Here is a 19566-nt window from a genome sequence, read left to right as displayed (position 1 = left end):
TACATAACTAGTACTCCATTATTTTTGCTAAAAGTTTTCTATTTGGCTAAAATGATGGAGTTCCAACTAAACTTTTACCAATTTGACCCAAAAAAAGAAGAAATATGCAGTTGGAACAAATAGACATTATATCTATAGAAGAAATTAAAAAAAATAAAAGTTAGAGTAAAGTCCACATTATATGTTAAGATAAGCAAGAAGAAATACATAGTTGTAACAAATAAATCATTATATATGACAATTAAAAATTAAAAACTAACCTACTTGGAAGTTGGTTTTTTAAAATTTCTTCACTCTCACGCGCTTAAAAGAGAGTGCACCCATACTCTTCGTCACATCAGCGTCGATGGAGGTAATTGCTCTCAAAAGGCTAAGTTCAAGGGGGTAATTAAGACCACGAATAGTTTAGGGATATAACTAATAATCTGTGTCAAATTTAGGGTGATTGTTAGGTATTTCGCCTAATTTGTTCATTGAAAATATAACTGTATAAAAAAGAACTTAATTACTTCTTAATATTTAAAAAAGTTAAATATTATGGACCACAAAATAAATGCTAAAACATTAAGTAAAGTGGACCGGAGGAAGTAATAATTGTGCTAAGATACCACACTTAGAGTTTCAATTGTGATATTTATGTCACAGCTTAGAGAGCTGGAAACAGTTTGAGAACAACACACGTGAACATAGTAAAACCTTATCCAACGATCAGAGCCTTATCTGGACAGGATTCTTTAGATGTGTTATAACAAGCATCTATATCTAAAAGTTGGTTTTAATGATGTGATATGGCATCTCCCATTTTCCAATCACATTTATTATTTATTTCATTTTTTGTGTTTTTCCAAAAAGAATTCCCTTTAGTTTTTATATTCGTCAAAGGGCCAAATATATCCCTGTACTTTCAAAAATGGTCTAAGAATACCCTCGTTATATTATTGGGTTATCTATACCCCTGCAGTCATAATTTGAGTTCAAATATACCCCTCATTTAAACGGAGGGACACATGTCATCGTTCTGTTGGCCAATTCTAAATATCTCCTAATTAATTAAAAAAAAATTCATTATCCATACCCGAGAATCAATTTTTTAAAGCAATTTATTTTTGCAAAAACTGGAAAAAACTGAATTGTTTTTACTAAAAATTGATTTTTTTTCCAGTTTTTACAAAAAACTTCTTTAAAAAAAAACTGAAAAGCAATTTTCTAAAGCAATTTTTTTGTAAAAACTGAAAAAAATTGAATGTTTTTTAAGTAAAAACTGAAAAAATCAAAAATATTTTTTTCCAGTTTTTAGAAAAATATTGCTTTAAAAAAACTGAAAAATAATTTCTAAAGCAATTGTTTTTGTAAAAATTTAAAAAAAACTGATAAGTAATTTTCTAAAGCAATGTTTTTATAAAAACAAATATTTTCTTTTTTTTTCAGTTTTTAGGTAAAAATATTTCAGTTTTTTTAGTTTTTAATTGCTTTAGAAAATTGCTTTTCAGTTTTTTTAAAGCAGTTTTTTGTAAAAACTGGAAAAAAAATATTTTTATTTTTTTTTCAGTTTTTAGTAAAAAATAATTTAGTTTTTTCCAATTTTTATAAAAAAAATTATTTTAGAAAATTGATTTTCGGGTATGGGTAATGGGTCTTTTTAATTAATTAAGAGATATTTAGAATTGGCCAACATGACGATGACACGTGTCCCTCCGTTTAAATGAGGGGTATATTTGAACCCAAAGTATGACTGCAGGAGTGTAGATAACCCAATAGTATAACGAAGGATATTTTTAAACTATTTTCGAAAATACATAGGTATATTTGGACCTTCGCCGTTTTATATTTATAATAAAACAGAATTTCAAAAAGTTGCTACCTTTTAAAATAGGCACTTCCATATTACAAGTATCCAACAATATGAATGTCTTGTGGTGATGTTGTGAAAGTTGTTAGGATCAAAATAAATAGGTGTCATTGAGAAGGTAATAAAAGTATATTTTGAGCATCGATTAAATAACAAAAGAAAAATATACTAAAAGAGATACAAATATATAACATTGTTAGATCAATGGATCTACATTCACAAGCGGAGCTGGAGCTGAGCAGTGCACGATATAAAAGAGTATAAAATATCGAGAGAATAACCTCACAAATTCACTCTAAAATAAAAGAGTAACACTTGTCTCACAAATTGTACCCCTAAACAAGCCTCTTAAACCTTTTTGAAACTACATTGTGAGTGCTACCAAGTGAAAATGAATAAACCTCAATTTATAGTAGTCCAAAACCATTTTCTCCAATAAAAGGATTCCCCAAATATGAAAGCTTTATTTTTTTTTCAGTAAAAGAAAAAAAAAATCAATTATGATAAATATGTTGTCATTCCTTCAAGGAAAAAAAAAATCAAATATGGTAAAACAGTTACGGTATAAATCTGATATTTTAACATCCAATGATTTGCTCTTTAGAATTCTTTTTTTATGCTATTTGTCCTTTTTTCCTCTTATCTTTCTCTAGGTAAAACTCATTGACAAATTTTAAGGGAAATAAACAAAATATTGCGCACTTAATTATGATTTTCTCAAGACTATATAGATAATTTAGTCAAAATCTTGATCATACTATGTTCATGTAATTAACTACAACAACAACAACAACCCAGTAAAATCCCATTAATGGGGTTTGGAGAGGGTAGTGTGTACGTACACCTTATCCCTACCCCGAAGGAGTAGAGAGGCTGTTTCCGAAAGACTCTCTGCTCAAAAAAAAAAAAAAGGCAAAAAGGGAGACAATATTAATATCACAACAACAATCATAGGATAACTAAAGATATAAAAATCTTTTGGTTTTACCGCTTATATTGTTTTTTATTTTCTTTACAAAGTGGAAATAAAATAGAAATATGAGCTTAAATAGACACTTTTAGTATGGAACCCTATAAATGGTTCACACGGTTTACTCGATGTCCATTCATGCATTGGCTTTTGAAGATATATTTTTTAATGTTCTCAATTGGAAAGACACTCTACGTTCTCTATTTATTTGAAAAGGCAATATGGTTGAAAACAAAGTAAACAATAGGCACCTGTTAGTTAGAAATTAGTTTGAACATTATTAGATAATAATACGAAGGATCACATCCTTTCAAACAAAATTTAGCATTTTTTATGTAATTTTTTTAAAGTATGGTATTTGAATTATTTAAAAAAATGTTTTGGTAAATTTACATTTGACCTAAGGGTTATTTTCCACTTTTAATATAATATAAATATAGATAGATGGATGGATTACTACTTGCAAGTGCATGCAGTTATTTTTTGTTCTGGTATTAGATATATACTAACCTTTCATATCATGATATGATCAAGTACTTTCTAGGTGGTCGTCTCAGACCTTCTAATTGGTATTTATCTCCAAAAAATTTGGAGATACACGTACAAGGTTTGAGAATCACCATTAGAACAATTTAAAGAATGCACACCTATGACCTAACTAGACAAATTTGTTACTACTACTATTGGTAGTTTTATGAAGGAGTTAGCAATTTTCCTCGGTACTTGTTTTTGTGTGTGGTTTGAAGGTTCCTTTCTGTTCTCTGTTTCTCATTTTTTTCAGACGGGCCATGGTATTCATGTACCCTTTATGGAAGAGATAAGAAGATTTACACGTAAATACTTTGATCAACCTTACGAGGATAAACTCAAGATCAAACTTTCTGCAGCAACTACATACAGGTCGGTTCCTAGTCATTTACACAGTATCTTAAATTATTACAATTTTGTTATGTTATCTTAACTAATGATTGTTTATGGGTGAGTATCTAATTTTTGACCAAATTTAAAAATTTTATTACTTTTTAATATTTAAATATCTCTTAAGTTTAATCTATATATTTTAGCCTTTATTTCATATTTTTATAGGTTTTGCTTAAGAAAATTGAAAATAATCAAAAGCGTCATATTTTTAGTATAAGTTTTATCTTCATTTACTGAGAAAGAAAAGTGTCCAAAAAAAAATATTATAGTTTTATTTAGTTTTAATGCAATTTTTAAGTTAGAGGCTTTCAATAAATGAATATTGAGTATGTAGTACTTTTACATTGCTATTTCTAATTTAGTAAGAATAGATTCTTCTTTTTTTCTAAAAAGAAAAATTGAGAACCAATGAAAAATCACCACCAAGCGTAACTAATTTTGTTCCATTCCCCACCTTACTCACTATCACATACACATCCACGACACATCACAAACCTGCAAAAACGATTTCAGCAATTTTGCTACAATACAATTAGGCATAGCAACATGAATCTTATTTTTCCAATTTCAGAACCTCAATCCTCACGCCAAAAACGTTTCTTTCCCCCTAATTCACCCACCACCCACCAGCTATATAAACACACACATAACAAGAGTCATATTTTTGTTTGCTTGTTTTTCTGTTTTGCTCGATGATATATGATATTTTGTTTGGTTAATGTTCTTTTACTGTATTTCGATCTCCATTAATGTTCATCTATAGTTGACTCTTTATATTTTTGGTTGTTCGTTAGTTTGGATTAAGAGAACATTCAAGTGAGCTTTAAATCATGTTTAATGGATGTTTATTTTGAAAATTGCGATTTCATTTTAACAATGTTTCGTAAATCATGCCTTAACATTTTTCCATGTTTTGTACATCCTTATTTGGTTATTTTATTATTTACGCTAATGAGAATGTAGTTCTACGTTATGTATTTTGTAAGATGGAATGTTAGTAATTTATTAAGTTATGACTTTTAATAGCTCTAAAGAATAATTGATTCTCTTAATGATAATAATAGCCGTATCATACTATTTTTTCCACAAAAATCTCTTATCCATAATTCACAACCTTGCAATAAACTCAAACTTAGGAAATAAACAAATCATGAATGTGCTAGTATGCTTTTAGACACGCTTTTAATCAATTATTGCGATTATTTATACCCTTGCGTGACATAGTTACGATTTCTAAAATTAAAACCAAGGTATGCGTTTGCGCAACTTTGGATGAAACAATCTTAATAATTATTTGTGTTACCAATTGTGTACATGTACGCTTGACATGATTTCACCAAACAAAACGAATAAACACACGTGGTTCGTTTTAAGATAATTTCATAATAACCAAGTAATTTAAAGGCGGTAAAAGGTAAAAATTTACGTAAGTTTTAAAATAAGTAGAATAGCCTTGCAAACATTTGTATTTGTATCGTTTTGACATGCCGGTCCCTCTACTTCACAAAGTTTCATCTAAACGCTTATACTTGTTCAAACATAATATTTTAAATACCTCCATATGACTATGGTGCGTCTCTTTCACTTGCTTGATGTGGAAGATCCACATCACTTGCCATGTCATTTTTTTATGTTTGTCAATTAAAAACACTCTTTAGGAAAATAAAATAAAACTATATTCCCTATTTGCCATTTTTTGGGTCCTTTAAACCATGGAACAATCAATCATGTTTTGCTTGTTGATAGGTTTACGGATGTTAAAAAGATTTGGAAGCTTTGATCAGCGAAAAAAATGGAGGAGCCATAGAAAGGGAAATGGGAAGAATATGGCTGGAGACGAGATGATTGAAAAAGAGGTGTGTGGGCAGAAAATCTTATGGAAGAGGGGATAAAGAAAAGTGAAGAGAAAGTGGATGGAAGGGGAGAGATTTGATGAACAATAGAGAAAGGAAGGAGAGAACCGAAAGAAGGGTGGGGAAGGGGTGTTGTATCCTGTTTTTTTGGTTTTCCTTTTTGTTTTACTTTTTGATTTTATTTTCACCAATTCACGTACCATATGTGCGTGTAATTCACGCGTTTTATCCACCTTAACCATATAAATGCCATGTAACCTCAATTAACAGTTAGAGGTGTTTGAAATATTATGTTTGAACAAGTACAAGCTAAGTACTTAGATGAAACTTCATCAAGTAAAGAGATGCGGGATGTCAAAACGGTATGAATATAGGTGTCTGTCATGCTATTCTGCCTTTAAAATATATAATAATCAGATAATTGAGTTAAGTGTAGTTGTTAAGCGACCGTGCTTAAAATAAATTAAGGACTTGGAACAACTTAATTTATTTCAAGTGGCGACTCTTTAAAATAAAAATAAAATCAATCCCTTTTCAATAACGTCACTTTAATTGAAAAAAACTCTTTTCTTTCGACAATCCCCGGAAAAAGGAGGTGTGATACTATGCATCTTGAAAGAAGAGGTTACCAAGTAATCCATGAGAATATAACTAAAGGCATACCTGATATGCAAGAAGCTATTGATGTACCTTATACTAATTAGTTATATATGTTCTACTATATGTTAGAGAAATTAATTAAGTGTTCCACTTTTTGTATAACGGTTTTCAAGCTTTCTTCACCATTGTCTAAAATTATTGAGTTGGATTTTGATTGTTAGGCATTGGATCAAAGTCAATCTTAAGTCTAACTTCTCACCCCATAAGCTTGTTATTACACCTTGAATGTTTATATACGATATATATGGAGATCTTGGAGAAGTTATGCAAGGTCCCAACTTATGGTAGGTAAACGAGTTACTTGTAATGCATCTGGTTGGCACGAACCCCTTCCCTTCTATCTCGTTGTACATCTTAAAATCTTTTTTTTTCGTCCCGTTGTTTTATACTATTGACTGCTAAATGACGACTTTGAGTTTTGATGTTTCTTCGTTTTGTTTGACCATGGTACAATATTTGTTATGCAGGCCAAGTAACCCTCCACATTTCAAACAGTTGATGAAGCTTTATGTTAAACTTTGCACAGGTGCCTTACTCCGTATATACATAATCTCTTAGTAGAGGGGCGTGAAAAGTGGAGATTTTGAGAGTCTAAGGTATTGCTACACTGGAACTGACAAAAAGTAATAAACTTTTGTATAATACTTTTGGCAGATATATCCCGTAAAATAATAAGGGATATTGCTCTAGCATTAGGTGGATCAGCCGATGAAATGGAGGGTGAAATAAGCGGCGACCCACTTTGGGTCTTAAGAACAATTTGTTACCCTCCTCCACCATTGTCAGTTGGACAAGACAATGATGGCAATACAATTGGACGGTAAGTTACTGAAAAAAAAAGGATAATTGGATTGTAAGTTATGGTATTGTTCATCGAGTTCCTTTTTCCCATGTTTTCTAATAAGTGATATCTTTTGTTTTCTGTGTTGTCCATCTATTTGGAATCAAATAATTCTCATTGGAGCTCATACCGATTATGGTAAAACTTCTTATCTTTTCAAGAATGTCTCCTTCCACTTATTGATTGGCAATCATGAATTTTTTTTTCTCGTCTTACAGGATTACTAACATTACTCAACGATAATGATGCCGTAGTTTCCCTTGAGGTACAATTATATTTCTTTTCCCCATTTTGTTCCTTTCTTTGAGAGCTATCGAGGAAGATTAGCTTCCAAGTCCTTAAAGCATGCCTACTCCCTATTTTTACCTTGTAAAGCCTCCTCTTACACCTTTGTTTTATGATGTAATTTTCATCTTGATTTATTGGGCCGAATCTTTGATGAAACATATTGCTGGTTTTGTTTCACTACTAATCATTCTGAATTGTTTTAAGGTGAAGAACAAATTTGGCGATTTGATAGTTGCAACACCAGTTAAAGGAACCTTTATCTGTAATATTGGAGACATATTAAAGGTACACAATTTACTTTGAACTTTTTTATTATTTTACACATCTGATTAAGTTATTCATCTCTATTGGTTATTGGCAGATTTTATCCAATGGGCAATATGAATCCACAGTTCATAGGGTCATTAATAACACTAGCAAATATCGTGTTTGAGTGGCCTATTTTTATGAGGTTAAAGTCTTTGTTTTTCTTTTGATAATTAAATTAACAGAACGATGATATGGCTTTATGTTAGTTTCTAATGATGCATGTTTCATTTCTCCTACAGCCCAACTTTGATGCTGTAGTAGAACCGCTAGATGTGTCTGTACGGAACACGGGTGGCATGAAGAAGTTTGAAGGTGCAGTTTATGGGAAAATTTGGTCAACAAAGTGACCAACAACTTTGTGATGTAGATCTTGAACTAACTTTGTATTTAGAACACAAAAAGGTTCTTGGGTTTCTTCAAGTCTGGTTCTTTTCCTAAGAAAGTCGTTTATTTTTTAACCGGTGTTTTTAGGTACTAGTTACTATATGTTATTTATGGCTTGAATTATTTCCTTATATTTTTAGAAAACTCACAATCCCTATAGATTTCAGAAACCCATTTTTCTAATAGATTTGGGAAAGGAAAACTTATTGTCCTTGTCGGATTGGGAAACAATTTCTCTTATAGGTTTGAGACTATTTGGAATCTATATATAGGGGTGGTAGTTGAAGATTCTATAAATTGTATTGTCTTTTCTTCTCATTCATAGTGGAAAACTCTCTCTATTTTTGCCCCGAGGATTAGGCTTAACCGAACCTTGTTAAATCCTTGTGTTATTTTTTCTTCTTCTCTTTTGGCTTTGTGTGAGTGTGCTAGTTAAACTCATGATCTTTTGCAACAATTGGTATCAGAGGAAGGTACAAGTTTCTACATACAATCTAGAGTTAATATGTTTTCATCATCTTTAACAAAGTACGAAGTAGAGAAATTCGATGGGGGTTCTAATTTTAGTCTATGGAAGATTACGATGAAATCGTCCCTGGTGCTACAAGGGTTATGGAAGACAATTGATGAGAATTTCTCTAAAGAGATGAAAGAGACAAAGAAGACAGACCTGAAGGAAAGGGCTTTGATTGCGATCTTCATGAGCGTTATATAGAGCGTTCTTCGGGAAATTACTGAAGAAGCTGGAAGATCTATATTCTTAAAAATTGCTGATATATCGCCTCTACCTGAAGAAAAAGTTATACAATCTTTGTATGAACGAAGGTACACCTGTTAAAACTCACCTTGATGAGTTAATTCAATTATACTGGACTTGAAGAATACGGATATCAAAATTGATAGTGAGGATCAGGCCTTGATTGTGTTATGTTCTTTACCACTGTTTTACATTACCTATGCTAATATGTTTCTATATGGGAAAGACAATATTTTACATAAAGATCTTAGTAATACACTAAAATCTAAAGAGTTAAAAAATTGCTTTCCGGAAAGTAGATTTGAGGGTAAAGGTCTTGTGAGTAGAGGAAGAATACAAGAGAAATACTTAAATAGAAAAAGTCAACAGCTAGATGGAAGTCTAGAGCAAGAAAGCACAACTGTTATAAGTGTAGAGAGTAAGATCACTACAAGAGAGATTGTCCTAAGATGAAAGAGAAAATATGGAAGCAGAAAATAGATAGTTCTACAAATATTATTGACACTCGCAATAATTCCAATAATAGTGGCTATGTAGCGGAAGTTTGTGCCCTGATTTCTAATCATGGCCAAAATTACTGGGTTCTTGATTCTGGTGCTACTGTTCACATGAGTCCATACAAGAATTGGTTTGCAACTTACTAGTAGATGAGTGAGACTGTCTACATGGGAGATGCTAATCCATTACCGGTAGAAGGGATTGATAACATCAGATTCAGAATGTTCAATGGAATTATCAGAAATATTGATTGTTGGCATGATCCTCAGATAAAGAGAAATTTAATTTTTCTTTCGACTTTGTATAATCAAGGGTATAAGTTTCACTCTGAGAATAAAATACTTAAAATGTGTAAAGGTTCCATGGTACTCATGAACGGTAAACTGCATTCTAAATTGTATCCTCTATAAGACAGTGTAGTTGAAAGGGAAGTTGTTGTAGCTTCTGGAAAAAAGTGATCTGAATCAGTCATAGTTTTGACACGTGCGACTTGGTCATATGAGTGACAAGGGATTGTCTTTGTTGAGTAAGTAGAATTTGCTGGATGGGTACAAAAATTAAATTTTAAATTTTTGTGAGCATTGTGTGTTTAGTAAATAGACAAGGGTGAAATTGAGTACGAAGGCAGAGCACAAGACTACAAGCAAGTTAGATTATATAAATTCAGATTTGCAAGGTCCAAATAGAGTTTCTTCCAAAAGTAGTGTCGTATATTTTATGAATTTTATTGATGGTTACTCAAGAATGGTGTGAATGTATTTTCTAAAAATAAAAGATGACACAATTTCGATATTTGTTAAATGGAAGACGATGTTTGAGAGGCAGATGGAAAGAAAAAATAAAGGTCTTTGGACTGACAATGGGTTGGAATTTTAAAATTTTGAGTTCAATGATTTCTGCAACAGATAAGGTATAGTGAGACATTGCGCTTTTGCCAGAACACCATAACAGAATGGTATTACAGAACACATGAACATAATGCTTTGTAATAGGGCACGAAGCATGCTTTCACACTCATGTATTAGAAAGGATTATTGGGCTGAAGCAATCAATGCAGCTTGTTGTTTGGCCAACTGATTTCCATTTACAACTTTTGAGTTCAATACTTCTTTTGATGTATGGTTCGGTTTGCTTGTTGATTATTCAAATTTGAGGATATTTGGTTGTCTTGCTTATGCTCATGTGAGGGATGAAAAACTTGACCCGAAGGCAAAGAAGTGCATATTTCTAGGGTATGTAATTGGAGTGAAAGGTTATAGGTTGTGTGCATAGATCAAAAGAATCTAGGGTTAGTTATCAGTAAGGATGTGATATTAAATGAATCTGCTTCACTGGACAGTCGGGGGGGGGGGGGCAATAGAAGAAACAAATCGTGGTGTCAATGGTCGCATAGAGCTAAAAATTGAATCTCCACTAGCTCAACCCAGTAGTTCTAAAGTAGAGAAAGTGGAGGAGGTGTAAAATATTGATTAAGATGATAATGTTGATGCACCTGGGCAATAACGACCATATAGTATTGCAACAGGCAGAGAGAAGAGAGTGATCAACAGACTGCAAAAGTTTGCAAATGTAGTTGGCGAAAATCTTCTTGGATATACAAATCCTATGGGATTTGCTTTAGCAGTTGTAGAGACCGTTGTATTACTTGAGTGTAATAGTTATTTAGAAGCTATTTCTAGTATATGACCAAATCGGTGGATTAGTGTTATGGCTGAAGAGCTTGAGTCTCTTAACAAGTTTAACCATTTCTTAGATTTGGTTGATGTGTGCGATAATGGGTAGAGCCCTTACAAAGGCTAAGGGCAAGGTAGAGAAACATTGTTCCTGTTGATGAAGAGAATTCAAACCAATGAGAAGATTTGTTATTTGTGGCTTGAATTATTTACTTGTGTTTTTAGAAAACTCATAATCCCTATAGGTTTGGAAAACCCGTTATTCTAAAAGATTTGGGAAAGGAAAACCTATTGTCCTTGTCAAATTGGGAAAATCTTTCATTTATAGGTTCAGGATTATCTCGAATCTATATATATGGGTTGCAGTTGGAGATTCTATAGATTGTATTGCGCTTTAATTTTCATTTATAGTGAAAAACTCTCTCTGCTTTTACCCCGAGGATTAGGCATAGCTGAACCTTGTTAAATCCTTGTATTATTTTTTTTTTTCTATTTACTTTATGTGTGATTGTATGCTATTTAACTCACGATCAACACTATGTTCATGCTTTGCATGAAGTTACCAAGTTTTATCATAATTTGCCATAGTCTTCGTAATTGCAAGGTGGCTTTTTGGGTGGGATTGAGAGAAACTAGTTTGATGGATTGATTAATCACCAACTTCAAATTGATTTTCTTTTATCCTTCTTTGTTAACCTGATATTTAATGAGTTATACAAAACATCCTATATATTTGAATAGTAACAACCACTACCTAAATTTGAATAATTTTTTTATCAATCTTTCATCACCCAGCCTGTCTTCTTATTATTTTTAAAACTAATCTTGGCTTAGCTATAGAATACGACTGAGAGAATAGTTGAAAACGTACATTATAGGGGCGTTTCTTTTTCCAACTCTGCTTAACTCCCGAGCCTGTACTAATTTCTTTCCTTCCTTGCTTCAAGGAGGTTATATAATGGTCTCAGAACATGTATAAAATTATGCTTTTTAAGAAGACTCCAACAAATCCTGCAAAGTGAACAACCTCTTTTCTATAAAATCTCGTAAAAAATATATAAAAAGAAGTTTCTACCATAGTAACAATATGATTGGTCATTTTGAGCTTTAAAAATTTTGTTTGGTGGTTTGAGACTTTGAGTAACTTTATGTGATGGATTATGACTTGCATGTATGGTTGGTTTTAATGTTCGAAAGATTCGGGTTTGATTTGGAAGAGTGAATCACAATTTGGAAGCTTTAAGTTGGAAGAGTTGACCAAGTTTGACTTTCATGTAAATGGCCTTGGGATCAGGATTTGAAGGTTCCAATAGGTTCGTATAGTGATTTTGAGTTTGGGTTTATGTTCAGATTTAAATTTGGATGTTCCTAGAAGGTTTTGACTCTATTTACCGAAAGTTGACAATTTGAAGGTTTGAAGAGATCTTAGGATTGATCAATCGTTGACTTCGATGATATCAGATTCAATTTGGTATTTCGAGCCTGGGGACAGGTTTATGTTGTCATATTAGACTTGTGTGTGAAATTTGATTTCTTTCCAATTTGTAAAAGTATGATTCGTCGTGTTTGGAATTAGTTTAAAGCAGTTAAAATTTTGGAAAGTTGATTAATTTGATTTGGGGTGTGATTCTTGGTTGTGATGTTATTTTACGTGTTTTGAGACCTCGAGTAGGTCCGATTTATATTTATGGACTTGTTGGTATGATTGGACGGCGTCTCGGGTGAGTTTCGAACCACTCGAAGCATATTGTGAAGGTTGGGTTTTGCTAATATTTAGTGTGCTTAGCGATCGCAGAGTTAGGTCTCGTGATCGTGGAGTGTTTTTTGGAGCTAGGGTGATTTTCCCTTCGTGTTCACAATGTGGTAGTCGTGTTCACGAAGAGGGAGCAGGGAGCTGGTGCAACTGTAATGCGCGTTCGCGAAGAAGGAAAGGAGGCTGAGTGTGAAGCCTTCGCATTCGCGTAGGCATGGCAGGCTGGACATTCGCGTTCGCGTGGGTCACTTCGCATTGCGAAGTGAAAATTTTGGGCAGGGGAAGTTTGGTCTTCGCGATTGCGAGGCTTCTTCCGCGATCGCGAAGAGTGGTACCTAGGAGGACTTTACAAGTTGGAATTTCGGGATTTCTTCTCATTATTCATTTAGGAGCAATTGGAACTGATTTTGAGGAGATTTTGAAAGTCCATTTCACACACCTATTGACGGTAATTAATTATAACACACTTTTGATTATATTTCATGAATATGCATGAATTTAAGCTTGTAAATTCCTGATTTGAGGTGAATAATATGAGATTTTGGAAGAAAACCTAGAAATGTCATTTTTGAGTTTTGACCATGAAATTTATACAAGGATTGTAGAATAAATTATATATTTGAGTTCGTGGTGCTATAGATAATAATTATTTTTGATAATTTTCATAACTAGGGCACGTGGACCCGGGGTTGACTTTTTGTTGACTTTTCATACGGGATTATGAATTGTTTTTAAATGATGAATTATGAGCTCTTGAGTATGTTTTGATTGGTTTGTACGTTCTTTAGCTAGTTTTGTGTTGTTCGGTTTTTGTTTGTGTAACGACCCAGCCGGTCGTTTTGTGTATTTGAGTCTCGTTTCCCTATTTGATGGTTCATGTATGTTAACCTATTGTTTTGTGATTTGCGGGGATGGTTGGTATGGTTTTGGGAAGGTTTTGGAATGAATTGAAACACTTAGTTTCAAGGTTAGAAGCTTAAGTTATAAGAATTGACAGAGGGTTGACTTTTGTGTAAAAAAACCTCGAAATGGTGTTTTGATGATTTCAATAGGTTCATATGGTGATTTAAATTTAGGAGTATGTTCAAAAATGGATTCTAATATTCCTAGGTTGATTTGGCTCTAATTGGCGAAAGTTGGAAATTTAAAAGTTTGGAATGTTCAGAGGTTTGACCGAAAGTTTACTTAGAGGTTATCGGGGTCGGATTGTTGTTTCAGAAGTTTGAATAGGTTCATTATGTCATATGGATCTTGTGTGTAAAATTTGGGCTTATTCTGAGTTGGCTAGACGTGGTTCGGTTTGAATTTTGAAAGTTTGAAAGTTGATTAGTTCATTAGGCTTGAATTAAGATGTGAATTCGTAGTTTTGATGTTATTTTGTATGTTTTGGGACCTCGAGTAGGTCCGTGGTATGTTTTGGAACTGATTGGTGTGGTTGGACGGGTTCCCGAGGTCCCTCAGGTGAGTTTTGGATGGGCTTTGCATCATTTGAGGTTGGATGGGCAAGTGCGAGTCCGCATAAGCGGACCTAGGGTCGTAGATTCGGGTTTGGATGGGTTCAGGTCTGTTCGCAGAAGCGACAGTCTTTGCGCAAGTGTGCAAGCGCATGTTCATTACATAGAGCGCAGAAGTGGACTTTTGTCTGCAAAAGCAAATGAGTGGAGGCATAAGTGGATCTGTGAGGCATTTTCTGCAGATGCGGTGTCGCAAAAGCGATAATCGTTGGGCAAAACTAATTTAATTGAGGGTTTGACTTATTTTATCATATTTTGAGATTGGAAGCTCGGGTTAAGGCAATATTTGAGGCGATTTTTACCAACTTGGATTGTGTAAGCATTTTTTACTCGGATTTGATGATTATTCATGATTCTATCTTTGGTTTTGGCTTTTGGTTGATGAAATCTAAAGGAAAAATATAGTGATTTTGACTATGATTTTGGAGAGTGAAAAATGGAGATTTGAACCTCGATTCGGAGTCAAATTTGGATGAAACTTGTATACATGGACTCGTATTCGAATGGGTGATTGAGATTTATGATTTTTGTCGGGTTCCGGGGTGCAGCCCCGGCTTGACCTTTTAGTTGAGTTTTTGCAATTTGATAAAGATTGGAGCTTTATTACTTGGAATCAATTTCTATAACCATGTTTGATGATATTGAGTTGTATTTTACTAGATTTGAGCAGTTGGAAGGTCGATTCACATGGGATGGGCTTTTTGGAGTATTGATTCACGTGCTTGGAGGTAAGTAACTTGTCTAAACTTCTATTTGAGGGTAATCTCCTTATTGGATATGATAATTGAGATGTGTTGGGGATGACACACATGCTAGGTGATGGGCATGTGTGTACACCAGGATTATTCATGATCTGGGTAGATCTTAGGCAATTATGTGCCTTGTTTTGCTATCATTTCTCATTATATCTATGATTTCTCTATTTGTATGATTACATGAGCTATTATTCATGCTAGAAATCATGTCTAGGCTATGCGCTTATCTGTTTGACACATGATAGGGCTATTCTTGCTTTTTGAGATGTTTGCCTTAATTGAAGCCATACTCTCAGTCATGATTCTATATATGTGCATCATATCACTGTCTTTGTGCATCCTTTATATGTTATATCACATGTTTATAATTCCATTATATGTGTGACACGGTCTGAGCTGAGTACTATGAGATAGAATATTTGAGACTTGAGCGGTTGATGACTGAGCTTGGGTCATAGAGCGATTTGCTACTGATTACGAGGTGACGCGTATGCCAGGCCCCTCATTGGACTGAGTGGTATTGATTGTGAGGTGACGTGTGTACCAAGCCCCATATTAGGCTATGAGATGTTGATCGTTGAGTTAGATCCGATTAGCGCCCGCTCCTCCGAAATCATGTATTAACCATGGGCGCAGGCACAGGTTATGCATGGCACTACACATATGTTGAGACATGATATACTTGATGATTTAATTGTGATGTTGCTGATTCTAGTATGTTTACTTATCATGTAGGTACCAGGTTGTGCTTCTTTCCTTATGTTTATGGGTACTAGATGTCCTTATTTTAGTGTGTTGGATTTGGAATCACTGTTAAATTGATAACACCATGTTTAGATGACCTTTGTGAAACAATTCAAGCCTTAACTGCTATTCTTGAAAAACATGCATATTTTCCTGCTATTTATGCAAAGGTTGAAGTTAATATTGCTTGAGCTACTTCTCTTTATTGTTGTCATTTTGTATTGTTGTTATTGGTTGTTGGTATTGAATGTTGGCAATTTCCATGCTTGTCACTGCTTTCATCCCGAAAGGTTAGGCTTGTTATTTACTGAGTACATGAGATCGATTATACCCATACTATAGTCTACACTTCATGTGCAGATCCAGGTACTGCCGAGAGAGGTAATTGTTAGCTAGAGGCACATGTACAAGATTCTTGGAGATTGCAAGGTAGATATTGATTATGTTCACATGCCTTGAAGTTCCCTTCTATTTTGCTTATGTTATCACTGTTCTATATTTTAGACAGTTTTGTATTTTGGATTAGACTTTGTATGTAAATTTTGTAGTGCTCGTTGACACCAGATCATGGGATGGTTGTAGTTGTTTTATTGCTATTGATTTCAGATATTTTATGTTTATTTCGCTATTGAGACTATTTAATTTCGTTAATTGAGTTTATTGTTATTATTTAATTGTTGGCTTGCCCAGCAAGCGGTGTTAGGCATCGCCATGTCTCCGCTGGGAGTTTGGGTAATGACAAGTTAGTATCAGAGCACTAGTTTGCTTAGGTCTCACGTGTCATGAGAAGGTCTAGCAGAGTCTTGTGGATCGGTACAGAGGCGCCGGTACTTATCTTCGAGAGGCTACAAGACTGTTAGGAAACTTCACTTTCCTTCATTCTCTGTTATGCGAATTTGATTATCCTTAAGCGATGTTAGGCGTCGTCATGTCTCCGCTGGGAGTTTGGGTCATGACAAGTTAGTATCAGAGCACTAGGTTGCTTAGGTCTCATGAGCCATGAGAAGGTCTAGTAGAGTCTTGCGGATCGGTACAGAGACGCCGGTACTTATCTTTGAGAGGCTACGGGACTGTTAGGAAACTTTACTTTCTTTCACTCTCTGTTGTGCGAATTTAGTTATCATTAAGTCGGAATCCTTGATTTTTCTATTCTCTCATAGATGGTAAGGACACAATTATCAGGTGCAGTTGAGCAGGCGTCGGTACCACTGGCTAGAGTCATGATAGGCAGGGGTCGAGGCAGAGGTAGAGGTGGAGCACGTGCCTCAGTTAGAGCCCCTTCTCATTCTGTTGTTGTTGAGCCATCGTATCTCCTGTTGAGGAGCAGGTGCATGAGTATGTGGATTCGGAGGTACCAGCTCAAGTTCCCATGGGCTTATTTGTTTCACCAGTTGTTCAGGATGCCTTGATCCGCTTGGTTGGTTTGTTCGAGAGTTTGGTTCAGGCCAGAGCATTTCCTATTATTCCAGCTACTTCCCAAGCAGTGGGAAAAGTGTAGACCTCAGCTACCCGTACCCCAAAGCAAGTGGCCCATGGTTATTAGACTCCTGTAGTGTTACCAGTTAGGGGAGTTCAACCTACTACTGCCGTGCATCCTGAGGATAGGCATGCGATGTCTGATGATAAGCTGAAGAGATTAGTTAAGTTCACCAAGTTGTATCCTCCTAATTTCATTAGTATTCCTTCAGAGGATGCTCAGGGATTCTTAGATCATTGCCATGAGATTCTGTGCAACTTGGGACTAGTTGAGTCTAATGGAGTTGACTTCACAGCTTTCCAGATGCAGGGTCTGGCCAAGAGGTGGTGGAAGGTTTATGGGATGGGTCTACCAGTAGTATCACCTCCTCTCACGTGGGCTTAGTTCTCTAGAGTCTTCTTAGAGCATTTTGTGCCACACACTAGGAGAGAGCACCTGGGGATGCAGCTTGAGTATCTGCAGCAGGGTCATATGTCAGTTACTAAGTATGTGATAAGGTTTATAAAGCTGTCTCGTCATGCTATTGCTTTGGCTACTACTGATGAGGAGAGAGTGAGGAGAGTCATTGAGGGTCTTCACCCTAGTATTCACCTTGATATGGCTAAAGGGACCGAGACTGGGACTCCATTTCATCATGTGGTTGAGATAGCGCATCGTATGGAGAGCATCCGCATCTCGACCAGAAAGATGATGTCGGGTAGGGACAAGAGGTCCCGATATTCTAGTAGCTTTAGTGGTTCCTCGTCTGGAGGATGAAGTCGATTAGTGAGAGGCTACTCTTGCAGGCCATTTTATCATTCACCACCACCCAACCGAGGAGCTTCAGTGCAGTTTTCATTAAGTTCACTCCCTGCTTAGAGCTCTTATCATACTCCATCATTTCAGGGTTCATCGGTACCGGATTCTTCTAGCGGTTATTCTGGTTCACGAGGTCCGATTTAGGCCCCACAGTCATTTCCAGTCAGAGGTTGTTATGAGTATTGGGAGTTGGGGCACGTAAGAAGTATTGCCCATATCTTTGCAAAAGTCCAGTGCAGTAGGGAGGCCAGACTATTATTTCTTCACCAGTTGCTACACCACCCTCTTAGCCAGCTCGTGGTAGAGGTTATCTATGAAGTTGTCGTCCTAGAGGCAGAGCTTAGTCCAGTGGGTTCAGGACAAATGTTATGCCTTCTAAGGGAGGATCAAGGTCGTTGCTTCTCATGTAGTGAATACATGTATTATTTCTGTTTTCCACAAGGATGCTTCAGTATTGTTTGATCCTGGTTCTAATTATTCATATGTGTCATCATACTTTGCTTCTTGTCTGGTTATGCTTTGTGGTTATCTTGATGCTCATGTGCATTTGTCTACACATGTTGGTGATTCTATGTGGTGGAGCGATTTTATTGGTCATGTGTGGTCATTATTTGTGGTTTCGAGATGAGGGGAACTTCTTATTGTTAGATATAGTGGATTTTAATGTGATCATGGGTATGGATTTATCGATATCCGTACCATGTTACTCTTGATTGTCATGCCAAGACTATGACATTAGCGATGTCGGGGTTGCCGAGGTTGGAGTTGAAGGGTTCTCTTGGTTGCATTCCTAGCAGAGTGATTTCATTCTTTAAGTCTCAAAGGATGGTTGGAAGGGATGTTTGGCGTATATAGATTTTATTAGAGATGTTAGTGATGATAGTCCTATTGTTAAGTCAGTTCTATTATTGAGAGAGTTTCAGAATGTGTTCCCAACAGACCTATCGTGCATGCCACCTAATAAAGATATTGATTTTGGCATTGATTTGGTATCGGGCACACAACCTATCTCTATTCCTCTGTATCATTTCTCTCCAACTGAGTTGAAGGAATTGAAGATAGCCTTGACTACAACTCTAGTATTGGTTTTGCCTTTAGGATCGGGGTCATATATGGTTTATTGTGATACTTCGCGGGTTGGAATTAGGTGTGTATTGATGCAGGACAGTAGGGTGATTACCTACGCGTCGCGCCAGTTGAAGCCCCATGAGATGAACTACCTAGTGCATGATTTGAAGTTGGAAGCTATCGTACATACACTCAAAATTTGGAGGCTTTACTTATATGGAGTGTCTTGTGAGGTGTATACGGATCACCGGAGCCTTCAACATCCAGTAAAGCAAAAGGATTTGAACTTAAGGCAGCAAAGGTGGTTGGAGTCATTGAAGGACTATGATATCACCATTCTTTATCATCCGGGGAAGGCCAGTATGGTAGCAGACACCTTGAGTAAAAAAACGGAGAGCATAGGGAGTTTAGTATTTATTTCATCTGGGGAGTTGCCTTTAGTCATGGATGATCT

At 35.2% G+C, this 19566-nt stretch overlaps 1 protein-coding gene and 1 pseudogene across 1 annotated transcript; both read left to right on the top strand.

The window, feature by feature from the left end:
- The first annotated feature begins 346 nt into the window (after window positions 1-346).
- On the top strand, window positions 347-7077 carry LOC142171723 (homoarginine-6-hydroxylase 2-ODD-C23.1-like). Its single transcript, XM_075235417.1, has 4 exons — window positions 347-352; window positions 3601-3719; window positions 6721-6779; window positions 6908-7077. The coding sequence occupies exons 1-4, from the start codon at window positions 347-349 to the stop codon at window positions 7075-7077; spliced, it is 354 nt and encodes a 117-aa protein (XP_075091518.1).
- A 22-nt stretch (window positions 7078-7099) lies between these two features.
- Window positions 7100-8800, top strand: LOC107761948 (homoarginine-6-hydroxylase 2-ODD-C23-like; annotated as a pseudogene).
- Window positions 8801-19566: the final 10766 nt, after the last annotated feature.

This window comes from Nicotiana tabacum, chromosome 17 (genome assembly GCF_000715075.1).
Source record: "Nicotiana tabacum cultivar K326 chromosome 17, ASM71507v2, whole genome shotgun sequence".
NCBI lineage: Eukaryota > Viridiplantae > Streptophyta > Magnoliopsida > Solanales > Solanaceae > Nicotiana > Nicotiana tabacum.
Note: the sequence above shows the minus strand (reverse complement) of the source record. Positions and strands in the feature narration are given on the sequence as shown.